General features: G+C 33.8%; 1 protein-coding gene across 2 annotated transcripts in view; it reads left to right on the top strand.

Annotated features, from left to right (window-relative positions):
- The window catches only part of LOC146527342 (uncharacterized), an 80376-nt gene that overhangs the window by 20976 nt on the left and 43897 nt on the right, over positions 1-15503 (top strand). For both annotated transcript variants that reach the window (XM_085205997.1, XM_085205996.1), the window contains exon 5: positions 4136-4334. In XM_085205997.1, coding sequence (XP_085062123.1) covers positions 4136-4334 — 199 coding nt within the window. The remainder of the gene's footprint in view (positions 1-4135; positions 4335-15503) is intronic.

Raw genomic sequence — 15503 nt, 5'->3', positions numbered from 1 at the left:
ATTTTTCCATTTTATTAGCAGCACGAAAAATGCCGACAAATAAATAATAAATATTTAGTATTTATTAAACAATTATTAAAACAAAATTTTTGTAAATTTGAACTGTCTGCCATCGGAACAGTGAAATCTATCACTATTAAATAATCTATATATATAAAAGGACTTGTCCTCACTGACTGAGGTAAGACGCACGCACAGCCGTAACCGCTGTGCGTAGAAACGTGGAATTTGGACAGATGTTTCCTTTTGTAATCTGGACATCCACTAAGAAGGGATTTTGAAAAATTTTAACCTTAAAGGGGGTTAAATAGGGGTTCAAAGTTTGTATGGAAAAAAAATTTAAATCGGCACCGATTTTTATAAAATTTGAAATTTAGATTTTTAAAAGTATTTAATTGAATACGTGTTTCACCGTTTTCTAGAATTCTCCCCCTAAGGGTGCAAATAATGGGGTTGAAATTTTGTATAGGTTTTTTTTAAATCGTTACCAATTTTTATAAAATTTGAAATTCAGACTCTTAAACGTATATAATTAAAGACATGTTTCATGGTTTTCTAGAATTCACCCCCTAAGGGTGCAAATAAGGGGTTGAAAGTTTGTATGGGAAAATTCTTAAATCGCCACCGATTTTTATAAAATTTGATATTTATACTCTTAAAAATATTTAATTGAACATATGTCTCATGGTTTTCTAGAATTTACCCCCTAAGGGTGCAAATAAGGAGTTGAAAGTTTGTATGGATTTTTATAAAATTTGAAATTTAGACTTAAAAATATTTCATTGAACACATGTTTCATGAGTTATTAGAATTCACACTTAAATATGTAAGCGAAGCTGCGCGCGTCCGCTAGTAAATTATAAAATTGTATTGTAAAATTTAAACAGCGTCATCGTTTGTGCTGATATACAACACAAACTTTGAGTTGAGAGTTTAAGCTTTACTTTGTACGTTGTGAAATATAAATGCTTAGTTGAAATTAACAAATAGTGTTTAGCTATAAGTGGGTATGTAAGTAAGCTAAATACGTGTATTTAGGGTAACAAGCGAACAATATACTTTTAAATAAGATTTTACCTAATTTTTATTTTTTGTTTTACGTTGTATACTATACATAGCAGGGGTCAGTAAGGAAGTATCTGCAAATTTAATATTAAGACACTCCGTTCCCATTAAGACACTCCCGCTCCTCAATTTCCGCGGAATTTTCGAGGTATTACACGTTGAATGGCGGAGTTAAACCCTGCCTTCAGTTTGATTATACCATTTAAAATTATGTAAATTAATAGTTCTCTTTAATTTATTTATCTCCATAAAGTATTATGCGATTACTCAATATTAATAGTTTTTTTTATAATTAGTGCTAAAATAAAGATATTATAGCTGTTTTTGGGATATCGTCTGGCTGTAAGCGCGATGGTTGTGGTTTCCATTCTTATCCTAATGAGCAGGGTGGAAATGGCTATGTTTATTTTCGTTTCCCCGCTCCTCTGGTAAACAAAGAGTAACGTTGTGTTACGCGAATCAATAGGCAATGTCTTAAAAATTGAACAGAAAGTGGAACTGACCATCTGAACACTTCTTCCTTCATCTTCCTTCAGCCTAACCTGCTATGCGGGAAAAAACGTCAATCTACCTTTTTTTATAAACATATATAATCCATTTAGTTTTATCTGTGGTTTTTGTGGTTTGGTAAAAATACCAATCCCAATTTAAAATACATAACCACCTATTTTAAGCATACACAGGCCATAGCCACGTACCTAATCCAGCTATTAATTATCTTCCATAATTCAACCAGCTAGCATATAGACGTCGTCTCATATCCGCTGACGGGAAAACCGATCAAGCGTTTCTATTAAGCTTTATCCGCAATGGGATTGACACTGGGTGTACTGGAAATAATACCATTTTCTTACAAGAGTACTATATGGTTATAGTTGTTTGAAATTAAACTTGTTCCTTATAAACGTATTATTAGATGGAAATTATTTTTATTTTATCATAAATATGGTACGAGCTACGGAGTTGCCATATATGTGAACTGTTGGGCGCCCCCCAAATAATCTTCCTAATTACCTAAATGCCATGTTAAATAAAAAAAGTAAGAAGATTTCGGAAGACGTAAACATAAAAAACGGTGTTTATTATTTAACGTTTTTAACTAGCAAGCAAGGTACAGGCGACTACTAGTGTAATATGGTAACTACTAGATGCCGTTATAAAATTATAATAATTCCACAAAGAAGCAATTTACTAAAGGCAAGATATAATAACATCCATTTCAATTAAGAGACGAGATAGAAAATATATATTTCTTTAATATTAAAACTATCCCAATCCGCAACTACAAAGGAATACAAAAATATTAATTTCTACTTAAGTGAAAAATTAGAAAATCAAAAGTCGCGGAAACAATGCCCTCCCGCGGGATAGCAGATGGGAAGTTATTATGATATTCCTTTGGAACGTGCAATTTATTTCCTAAAGTTTTAGCATATTTGACATTGATTAAAACGTGGCTGTGGGGAACTTGTGGGGTAAAAGACGAAGTATTTTTATTTGAGTAAATTTATATATATATTTTTAATTGGAATTGCTCTAAAGCAGCTTTACGCATTTTTTTCGACTAGATAGAGAGGACTTAAGAGTGTTAATACACTGCTCTTCGGTTTCCGCCTGGATTCGAGATATTATCAAGTGGCTGGACTTAACCGACAACTTCGCGTAGTATAGCGGAAAATAATTAATAATTACATATCTTACCATCTAAGACACCGCCTACTTAAAAATATTAATGCTTAAGAAGCTAATTCACAATATTTTCATTCTAACCTTTGATGTGAAAGAAAAATAAATTTGAAAAAAATAAAAATAAGCAGACAATTTTAAAGTCTACTTTTCGCTTATCTTAATTCCATATATTAATTTTACACGGCTTCGGTTTCAGAATGCAACTTTAACGGCCGCCCGTTTCGTTATTCGTTACGCGAAAATAGCAACGCCGCTACGGCTACCGAGCTACGGAGCTGCGGTGTGTCTACGGTATGGCGTAGCACAGCCTTGAATATAATCCGGGGGGTGTAAGACGAGGTCTTAGTGATAGGACGTGTGAACTAAAGCTTACATAATAGTATTTTATTTTTGTCTGTCAACTGGTGACATGAATGGTGAAATGTATTTAGCCTCTGTAGACGGAGAGAATCGGGTGTAATAATTGTCTCCACTTAACCTATTCTGAACCATATATTTTGAACTATTTTGAACCATCTTAGCTTTATGTCGAGTTATACAAATTATAACATGTAACTTATCTGTGGTTTAAACATATATTTATTCTATAACATTTTGACATTTGATTAAAAATAAATGTAAACGCGGATAAGTGAAGAAAAAAAAAGATGGCGTCTCGAGTGATGGCGAATCGTATTGTGATGGATTGTAAAGCTATTTTAATTATTTTCTTAAAGTGTGAAGTTTTAAGTATAAAACAATATTGTGATATAAATATACATACGATAAATACGTACAACGTATAATTGAATCATACAAATTGATTGGAGGATGGCGGATGCGCTTGGCGTGGTGCCGGGGGCGTGTTACTTTAACTTTTAATAAGTGGCGTCGTTTTTGTGCGAAACTGAATTAGTTATCAAAAAGGATAATATATTTTGCTTGGAAGTGGAGGTCTACGCGACACGGTGTCGCGGGCTTGGAAGTAGCGTATAAGGCCAGGTTTTGTTTTCAACTTCGAACTGCTCCATAGTAGAAGTGATTGTAAAAAATTTTCTTTTCTATTAATATTTATATAATCCGTATATAAATGTGTATTGGTGATATAAAGGTGAAAGAGACCCCAGAGTGGATAAGTGTTGTAGGATTAACATTTTTAATTATAATAAATAGGTTTAATTATTGTTTGTATTTAAAGTTTAAGTTTAATTCTTTTCATTTGCTATGTACTAAACACCTATTGTAATTAGTATGCGAACCCTTATTTTTTTAATATATTAACTTTGTTTTGTATGTATATGGTGTTTTATTAAATATCATATTATTATATATTGTTTAAACAATTAGAATTGTTACAAACTATTAAAATAAGTATTATAAAAATACCTTCTTTGTTACACAGGTAATTTCTGTTTCGGCGGCTGCACGATGTTCAAAGCGCAGACCATAGTGGAGTTCATCGAGAACGCGGTAGAGACGTCTCGTAGTGGCCGCTACCTCTTCTTCTTGAACTTGCGACCTGTTCTCGGTCCCGTTAGAGTGCAACTGCTCTATCCGGTATCGAGGTTCAAGCGGGTTCAAAGTTTGCAACATATGTGCAGGTAAGATTTTGTTATTTACTAGTTATTTATTTTATGTTTTTATACTTTAAAATAAAATGGAGATGAACAGCGTCCTCTTTATTATTTTGCACTACATATATCGGATAAAATTAAAAAATATATAGTAATAGATTTATTTTTCCGTGTCCGTATTCGTAAGATGCGTGAAAATAAAAAATGTTCATTTTTCTGAAGTGGCAATTAACGAAAAAAACATAAATATCGAAAAAGAAAAGTATCGTTACGTTACTGATAAATTGTTGAAATATTGATTTTTTGAACTCGAGTGTGGATTATACATTTGTCTGAGTTATCAAAAATAATAAATGATGTTCCCCATATGCATATATAAACATCTTTTGTTACACGGTTTTTAGTGTCGCCTGTGAGTTTTGTTTATCACGTCTTACGTTACATAATAACTTACGCAAAGGCGAAATTTTTAGACTTTGCAAGATGAAACTTCACATGTAGGTAGATTATAGAGTGTAGAAAGGCACTAAGAGAACATTTCTTTTCTGTGGAAACGGGGAAAACGATATACTATTACTTCGTAAAAACGCAATCAAAGTTGCGGGCTGCGACTAGGCTTCAATAACATATTATAAGTTACAGAAGTATTTCTTGGTTTTCGATTGAGCTCAAATTTTGTTGAATGGTTAGTTATGACATGAAATACCTAGTGCATAATCAATATAACATATTGTTGCTTATTTTTTGTTCAATTCCTTTGCCACTGTGGCGATCAAGTAAAAGAATACAACACATGATAAAAAAGGTCTAATACAAGATTGCACGACAAGTACGTTTATATAAATGTTTTTAAAAAAACTAATAAACACCCTTTTCTACGCCAAATGCTATTTAGAATGTGCTTAGAGCTATGAGTTATAAGATCCTAAACTCGATCCCCACTTGAGGAAACGAAATATTAAATATTTTATATTTCTTTGCTCTGGTGTAGAGGCCACCACGCAATGCCTCCTCAGCGAAAAGTGGGGAGCGGAGTGTCTTAACACTAGGCTCCCTCTGCGAACCCTGCTACATGTGGGATACAGGGTGTAGCTTAAAAAAAAAACCCATTTAAATGTTAACAAAATTGTATAGTTAAGACCACAGTGCAACGGTCTAAGTTAATTAGTTTCGTGGAAGCCAATTCAATTTGAGTAGCTATTATTGTAGCCGGCTTGAAGGACCGTCCTAGGAAACTTTACCGTCTTTCCGGACTATGCATTTAGTTTAAACATTTAAGCTTGCCTTCCCATTGTGATATCCTGAAATAAGTTAGCGGAGTTAAGTCTATGGAGGGATGATATTTTGTTCTTTGAATTTACGTATTTTTTTCTTTTTTTCTAATATGTATAAGTTACTCCTGTATAAGTTGCCTACTTCAACTAATTGAACTGTATATTCATATAGAATAACATTCTAATATCTTTGTTGTTTGGCATCTTTTTGTGTTATTTAGTTAGAACCAAATATTTTTTTCAGCTTTTATTTATATTATTAAAAATGAGTTTTCTTAATAAAAAATATAAGTTTTAAATTTCTATTATTTTTCTTTCTATTATTTCAAACATGTGATAATATTTAAATAAGCGATAGCGAACCCCCTACATTATTCGTCTTAACTATTCTCCAAACGTATTACATACTATCAAAAGTTACATTAAAAATAAAGATATTTTAAAAAAATTCTCTCATATTTTATGGATATACAATATTGTATCACGTCGCATCTCGACAAGTACACAAAAAATATTAAAATTGTTCTCACATATAAGTACTATATTAAACACCTCCTTTGTCACTTTGTACGTTGTACGATAAAAGTTTAAATGCGCAAAATTCTTCAATTGTACTATTTTTTTTAACGCCACGCTATTCCTTCATTTCGCTCCTTTAATATCATATTCCGTTTTATCTTCCTTTGTAATCTTATTTCCTTCTAGCTATACTGAAGACAAACTAATAAACAAATTCGAAGTAAGAACTTTTTACTAAAAGAAGTGAAAAGTTATTATTATCAAAAGGAATTCAAAAAAGTTACAAAAAACTAAGCATTTTAGTTCCACTCTTTATACCTAGCGGGTAACAAAAAAAAGGAGTTCTAGTAACAGTCTCTAGTATATCTCGACACATACAAGTCCTCCAAGGGCCCTTTTAACGTGATCTTCCTCCAGTTTCATTGATACTGTGGCGTCGGAAGGTCAACCGACGTCTCCCGTATTATATGAAATACTCAAAATAATAAAGAACTTTGATTTCTAAAAAAATAATATTTGATAAATTATTAATTTGATTTTCTTCGCGAATCTTCGTCATTTTTTGCAAGTACGACGACGAAAACTAAATGTTGCCCATTCTGAATTTCCTTGAGTGAGCATCGAACCGACTACTATCCTAAGTGGAAATAGCACTACAAATTATTACGAAATATTCAAATATATATTGGCTACACAGAAAATACCATTGCCATTACTCGATGCGTATGAAATGAGGATCGTCAGCTAATCACATTTTTGGTAGCCCCGCTATGTCGGATCGAAGCGGATGTCGTGTTGGTATGATTTCGTTTTCACTGTACTCTAATTACGTCCATATCTACAAATTCCTTTAGGTTTTCAAACGTTTTAATTAAATTTCTATTATTTCAACCTAATTTTGTGTCTTAATTAATCAAGTTCGTGCTTAGATTCTATGAGATAGAGTTAAATTAAATAACTGTACTGTAAATACGGTAAGTTTCAATAATATACGTTCCATTTTATGTTAAATAATTTATAAGTTTAAATTTAAAATAAACATGATGTATTTTTTCCGATAAATAATACATTCCCAAGTAATTGTTTGATTGAAATGCTGTTAATAGTTCATGCATCTACGGCGGGCTACGGTGGTGTTTTATTCGCATATCGTATGTCATACAAATTAATTTATTAAATTTATTCGACGTTATTTTCATTGGGAATAATAGATTATTTATTTGAGTACTTGGAAATGAAAAATAATGGAATATTCTTAAATTCTTTAAATAATTTTTAATATATTATATTGATATTATTTACCTATCTAAAGCCTTTACTCGGCTGCCATGTCTGATAAGTTTCCGTTAACTTACCCGACAGATATTTGCGAGACTGCCTATTTCCCGTTAACAAGAACAAGATATGACAGCACCGCAGATATCTATTCGGTGGATCGACAGGGTGTTATAGGTAAAATTATTGTGAAATGTTCGTGTATTTTCAACTGGTAATTTGTATTTGAGATCTTGCAAAAACTATTTTAGAAAATTTTCGACCATTATATTTAAATTAGTGGGTTCATCGTGGAGCAGGGTCACAAGCGTGCAACTGTAAATGCGATAGTTGTAGGTTCGATTCCCACTCTAGAAATTCCCATTCTAGAAATTCCCATTCTTCCCACAATGAAATATTTAATATTTTCGTTTCCGCTCTCTTTTCCACGAGGAGAAAGCGCGACGTTAAATTCCGCCTCTCAACACACCAAAATTTGGCAGAAAATTAGAAGTGGAATAGCTTAATGATAAACGGAATGTCTTAACTTTAACTTCAAGGTTAACAGTTTAATTATTTCCGTTTCCTCCCTCTGGTCGATAAAACTGCGGAGTCAAGTTCCGCCACTCAACACTTAATGTCCCAAAAATTGGACGGATGAACCACCACGAAGATCTTTAAAAAAGTTCTCAATGGTGATTTCTCTTTATTATTCCATATTATTCTCTTTATTATTGTCTCTATAAAGTAATGGTTGATTATTAATTAATATATATATATATTTTTAACTTAAATTCAATAATCGATTACGCAGTATTTCGTCATAAACACGCATTAGCGTTCATACACCGTTCTACCCCCGTACCCTATAGCTATAGCTATACGGTACAGAGTTGTGAAGCTAACTCAATTTGTCATTTATAGCTAGCCTGCGGTTCTAAGCATTACACATTAGCTATATCCCTATTCTAGCTATATAGGTATAGGTATGCGTTAAGCAAGCTCATTCTGGGTGAAGTTTTCTTAAAACAACCTACTTTGCCAGCCGTCGCTTAGCAACGGTCGCGTATCGACTCTTGTTATTAACATGGTGGAATAAATTGCATGTCAAATTAATAAATGTTTTAATATATTGGTATATATCGACAATATTATAAATATGAGGAAAAAAGTATCCTATGTTCATCCCGAGAAAATTACCCCGATACTTGAGGGAAGTATCTCTATATGAGTATTTTATCACAATTAAATTAGCGGTTTGGCCCTGATTGCGTAAAAGACAGACAGACAGACAGAGTTACTTTCGAATCTATATATATAAAATCGAAAGGTCACTCACTCATCACGAAACCTCAGAAACTACAAGTGCTAGGAATCTCAAATTTTGCATAGGAGTTACTTATAGGACGTAGGTGCTCGCTAAGACGGGAATTTGCAATATTCGACTTCTAAGGGGTTGCTTTTGGGGTAGAAAGTTTGTATGAAACTTCGTTACTACAAATGCTAGGAGTTTCAAATTTTGCATAGACGTCACTAGGACGTAGCCATGGAGACAGAAATTAATAATAACATAGTTCACGCGGGTGAAACCGCGAGTGGGCCGCTAGTTTATAATATAGGTATGGATATGTATGACATGTTATAATGAAATGTTTTTATATATTCTTTTTTAATTAGAAGCCTGTCGTGGCCCAGGTGCATAAGCGTATGGGATTTGAACCCACAACCGTCGCGTTAACAATTGTACGCTTGTACCCCACAAGAACACGGCGGCCTCATTTTAAATATTGAATATAAATAAATTTGATGGATTAGGTGTTTTTCTAGCCACTTTTTGGTGGACATCTGTTAAGCTAAAAATAAGAGGAAGTTAATAAGAAAGGTTCACTGAATGATAAACTTATTATTATAACAAATCGTATATTTTTTTGCGAATGACGCATATCGTTTGGTGAATCAATGGTAAATTATTTGAGCGTACAAAAGGTGTGTAATTTGTTATTTCTAATCAAATAATTAGACTATGATTTTATTGTTATTAAGTTTAGCGACACTGTTAAAAGACACTGATTAAAATTTCTGATATGTCCGATTTTAGAAAACGTATATTCCTGTAATTTTACCCAAACAAAAGTTGAAAATATTACAATATAACAATTCACTAGGTTTATCTAGCAATATTCGCTAGACCACTAAACCACTGTTGTTTATTTGTACACCACGCAATATCTGGGCGATAAAATACGATTACATTTTGTCAGTCACTGTGTATAAAATAAAATAAAAAAAAAACATTTAAATCCATGAGCCTTTTAGAAACGATTGACGTCAACAGAACTAAAACTTCTAATAGGCGCAAGAGGAATTTTTGTAGCTTCTCGCTATATTCCGCACGTAGCGTGGTAGGCGGCGGGAAGCTGATAACTTAGTGTTAAGACACTCCGTTCCAATTAAGACACTTCCGTTTTCTACTTTTCGCTGAATTCTGCACGTATTGTGTGTTGAGTGGCGGTACACAACGCCACGCTATGCCTCGTTACCAGGAAATATAAATATTTCATTTCTTCGAGAGGAAATCGAACCCACAAGTGGTCGCGTTTAGATTCGCACGATTGTACCTCTGGTCTCAACTTCAGGAGCTGCATTTAATGTTTCTATTAATCGTTGAAACCAAAGAACTTCACATACACAGCGAACTAATCGAATTAGCAATAATGTTCATAGGTGTTCTGGATAGCGTTGCCAAACTATCGATTGTTCCGCAATCGATAGTTTTAATCTAAAAAAGCCTATGCGATCGATAGGACAATCGATAGTATCGATCTTTTCGATAGTATCGATACTATCGATTGTTTTTGACTATCGATTGTATGCTAATCCGCGATAGTATTGAATATGATTCTTAAGCATAGCTACAAGATGAAATGAAAAGAACAAGAAACATTTTTGTTACATTTCTTTTGTTTTTTCATATTTTGGTGAAGAGAAAGATACTATTGTAACTTAGCATGCGATCGATAGTTCACAATAATCGATAGGTCGATACTATCGATACTATCGATACTATCGTTTCCTAGAAATTCAATAGTATCGATACTATCGATACTATCGAAAATATCGATACTATCTATTTAAATATCGATAGTCCTACTATCGGACAACTATCGATAGAATATCGATAGCCTATCGATAGTCGACTATCGATCGGCAACACTAGTTCTGGATAACGCTAGGTATATACCAGCAGTGTTAATTACATTGTAGGTATATGCTTAAATGTAACTTAAACTTATTATTTTATATCCGCACTCTGGTAACGTAGGTAAAGCGTGGCGTTGAGTTCCGCCAATCAACGTTATGTCTCCAGAATTCAGCGGAAAGTGAGGACTGACAGAGTTTTAATGTTTTAATACTAGGTTAACAGCTTTTTTTTCTCCCTACCCCCTGATATGTGCGCGATAATTACGGCGTCAACCTAATATACTTGTATGTCGAAACGTTAATTCAATAATATATTTCAATTATTTGTACTAATAATTTAAAATTAGAAAGTTTTTTTTAGTTGAACGCGATAATCTCAGGAACTATCGGGGTAAATACAAAAATTGTTTTCTTCTTAAATTTATTATCATCATTATTCAGACAAGGAAGCTTCCTTGCGTAATACGCTCACGTTAATGATTTCTATCTAACCCGTTGTAGTTATGACAGAAGTACCTCGGAAAATAAGAAATGTTATGTACAAAACTTTAGTTATTTCCATTCGAATACAGAGGACGAAACCGCGCGTAAAAGTTTATTGTAAACAATTTCTTATAAAGTATTCTTTCTGTATCGCCATATTTATCATGGTTTTTAATTTTCTAGAGTAAATTTTGATAATACTCTATACCTGTATGTTATTAAAGACAATATTAAAAAAAAATCAAGATTCTTTGTAGATATAAAAAAATACACGTCATTTTAGGAGGGGCGGAGCTAGTTTCAAACCTTACCATATATCAATCTTAGCAATTTAAAAATTCCCTCCCCTTTGAAAAAAAAAGAACGAAAATCTTCTATCTATCAAAATGTGTATACAATCTTCAATACGCTGGGTCCACGCTAACTGGGGCCATCAAATCATTTTGCGGACAAACGCAGAATTCGCGTGGGCAATACCGGCAATACCAGCAATTTGGCCGAACTGCGCGGCGGACCCATCACTCTCTCTATCTGTCTCTATTGTTGTGCGATACATGCTATCGGGGCCAGCTAAGCCGCTGTGGTTTAGTAAAGTTATGCGATTCAATTGTTTTTGACGATTGGTTTTTTTTTGTTTTTTTTTTTTTTGCTGTCAGTTATTAGTAATGGAGGGTAGTTGTTGTTTTTTTTTGTGTAAGTAATGTGGTATTGACGATGACTTTTGATGTTTGTGTCACTTTGACTCAAATACTACTGAACGGATTTAGATGAAAATTAACAGTAAAATAGTTTACACATCAGAACAACGCATAGCCTACAATTTATGTAAACTTTTTTTTTATTTTGCCTGTCATGTTATATGATAAGTTTAAGCGGGCGAAGCCACACACGCGGTTTCGCCCGCTAGATATATAGGTAACAAAGGATATACTAATAAAAAATGATGCCAATTTTGCATTTTGAAGATTTCAAATGGAAAATAGTTTTTATGATATTTAATTCGGTCAGTTATGTAAATATTTTGGTACCTGATTCAAATCCTGCTACGTTAATTTTTTTATAGATTTACTAAATAAATAGTTATAAATGTAGCTCGACTCGTCTCACCGATTAAAATGCAATACATAATTAAAATGAACTTAGCCTATGTGTATAACGTAGCTACGATATCCAGTACAAAAAGAGACGATGCGATGCGGATGGTTGATAAACGAATTGTTTCTGTTCGAGGGGTAGACTGAGTGTCTGCAGATGGGGCGACTCTGCATATGTAGGTATAGTATATAAGTGTATATGCTACCCGCCTGAGGCTTCGCCCGCTTGAATTTCATATAGATTTTTTTATTAATCTAAATTACTTCCGTGCTCTATAAACATTAACATTTTAAAGGCAATATCCATACATTGGAAACTAAAGTTTCATCATTAAATAAAACAGTTATTTAGTTTAACAGAATTTTTATTACCAAAATACAATTGTGAAAATTGCTATTATTATATACATTTAAATCGGTTAATCCGTTTTTGTGATAAACGTGCACAAACGCACAGACAAACAGAGAAGTTGACAAATTTTAAAATATAAGTTTTGGGTTCTACTTCATTTCTTTAAGATATGAATGACCCAAGAATAGCATCAAAATATTAACAAAAAAAATTTTTGGCCCTCTGTCGCAGGGGCACAAAGTGTGGCTGTAATCGCGACAGGTTGTGAGTTCGATTCCAACTCGAGAAAATGAAACATTTCATATTTTCATTTCTCTCTGGTGTCGAGGCAAGAGTTGAAAATAAATATAATAAAATGAATCCACTGTCATCCTATACCGTATTGAAGATGCATAGTGAATGGAGTCTTATAACGGCAACGCCTCTTTGTCGAGAAACGATATAGATATAATCCGGTAAACATTCTATAAAGTATTCTAGGATATTGCTATTCACGTTATGTGCAATTGAAAGCGTCCTTTCAGAAATAGATATAATTGCGGGCTTTCTATATTCAAATATAATATAGAATCTTATTTTTTGTATATAGAAGAGAAGGCAGAGGGAGCGTAGTGTTCAGACACTCCGTTTCCCTCCGTTTCCCGTTTCCACATTGCACGTTGAGTAAAGAGTGGCGGTAGAGAAAATAGTGGCGATACCACCACTAATTATATACATAAATGTATGATTTAATTAACGATATAACGCTAAAAAGGTTGTTTGATTAAACCCGCTATTCTCAGGAACTACTGGTTCGATATCTTTTTTCGTTTTGGAAAGCACTTAGATTATGTCATGTCATCATGTTTCATACATAATCCTTCAATGACCATGGCGGGCGAAGCCGCAGGTAAATGCTAGTAAGGATATAAACTTAATAATCAGCTTCACGCTGTATCCTGCACACAGCATAATATACAGAGGGAACCTAGTTTTAAAGGTGGGAACGGAGGTAAAGAACTCATTGCCGCGTTTGCTTCGACACCAGAGCGAAGGAATGAAAATATCAAATATTTAAAATAAAATGAAATAAAATTGTTAATAAACATAAAATTCATAGACCCTCGGCACCCACTCTATGGCTACACCGCACCTCGTGCCCGCTTGAAAAGTCGCCACAGTTTTATTCAAGCTACCAAAGCTCTGGATTGCATTCCGAGTCGCGCTAGGGTACGGTTATGGCAGACAATCTACCCACCCAAAACCCAAAGAGTGCCTACCTGCAGGTTACAACTTGCAGTGGCCTACATGGAGGTCACTTAATCGCTTACGGAGCCAGGTTGGCCGAAGCAATGAGCTTCTCGTGAGATGGGGGTACGAACTGAGTGATAAGTCACCCTGTGACTGTGGCGCCGACCCACAAACGATGGCACACTTACTCTCCTGCCCGAAATGTCCATTCACCTGCTCACATGACGATCTGATGGAGGCAACAGACGCCGCAGTCGACGTGGCTAAATACTGGCAAAATATGATATGAATTCTCCAATCATTGACACGAAGAAGAAGAACATAAAATATATTGTAAATAAACATAAAATATATTTTTGGACAATCGAATGATATTACCAAGAGATTATCACACGTAGATACTATTAAAACGACAGATTATGATAAGACTCTGAATGTTGAAATGTAATTAATGTAAGAGGCTTCGAAGTTTAATTTTATGATGCCTTTATAATGGAGAAGATAAAATATTTATTTTGAAATATTGAGATAAAAGAATAATTTTGCAGTAAAATAAATATATAAGTATATTTTTAGCTTCACGCTGTATCTCCAGGATAGGCAGAGAGAATCTACTATAAAAGCACTCGGATGTCCACGCGTCGTCCAATTTTTGAGACGTCGTGTGTTGAGTTGCAGATTTCTACCCTGCACTTGGTCTCGTTAACAGAGCTACGAAAAAAGAATAATCAATTGCCCCGAATGAGAATCAAACCCACATCCGTCGCGTTTATAGTTTATATAATCTATATATATAAAAGGACTTGTCCTCACTGACTGAGGTAAGACGCACGCACAGCCGTAACCGCTGTGCGTAGAAACGTAAAATTTAGACAGATGTTTACTTTCGTTATCTGGACATCCACTAAGAAGGGATTTTGAAAAATTTTAACCCAAAAGGGGTGAAATAGGGGTTCAAAGTTTGTATGGAAAAAACATTAAATCGGCACCGATCTTTATAAAATTTGAAATTTAGATTTTTAAAAGTATTTAATTGAACACGTGTTTCATCGTTTTCTAAAATTCTCCCCCTAAGGGTACAAATAAGGGGTTGAAAATTTGTATGGAAAAATCTTTAAATCGCCACCGATTGGCTCAGGCGAAGCTGCGCGCATCCGCTAGTACAGTATAATTATAAACCAGCTAACTAAATTATAATATTCAGTCTATTTGCAACATATTATCTAGAGACGTTGCTCTGACATCTCAAAGGATATTGACGCGGTGCTTTATCTTAGTAAATGAGGAAACCTAATATCTAATAAGGTATAATGTCTGAAGTGAGACTCAAGTCAAAAACTTACATAATTAATTAACAATAAAATAAAAAAGATATAAATATATTGATAAATTTTAATAATTCAGTTGATTTATTCATATTTAAGTCGATTATTAAGTAAAGTTAGTCGTTTATAATTAATTTTTAAACAAAAAACAAACTGTTATAATTTAAATTTTTTGTTTATATTTCTATTTCTTCGCTGTGGTGACGAGGCAAAGCGCGGCGTTGAGATCCGCCACTCACGCCGCCAAAATTTGGCGGAAAGCGGGGAATAGAGTGTCTTAACACAGCTTACAGCGTGAAGCTGATTGATTATATTTTTTAAAAACTAAAGTTATAGAGCCTCTCGTGTTACAGCGGGACAGACTCTAGCAGGAAACGCGATCATTGTGGGTTGGATCCCCTCTCGGGAGGATGATTGCAAATATTTCCATTTCCCCACTCTGGTAGACTAAACGCGGTATTGAG

This window comes from Heliconius melpomene, chromosome 21 (genome assembly GCF_056956725.1).
Source record: "Heliconius melpomene rosina isolate 202511_hmr_F chromosome 21, ASM5695672v1, whole genome shotgun sequence".
Classification (NCBI taxonomy): Eukaryota; Metazoa; Arthropoda; class Insecta; order Lepidoptera; family Nymphalidae; genus Heliconius; species Heliconius melpomene.
Note: the sequence above shows the minus strand (reverse complement) of the source record. Positions and strands in the feature narration are given on the sequence as shown.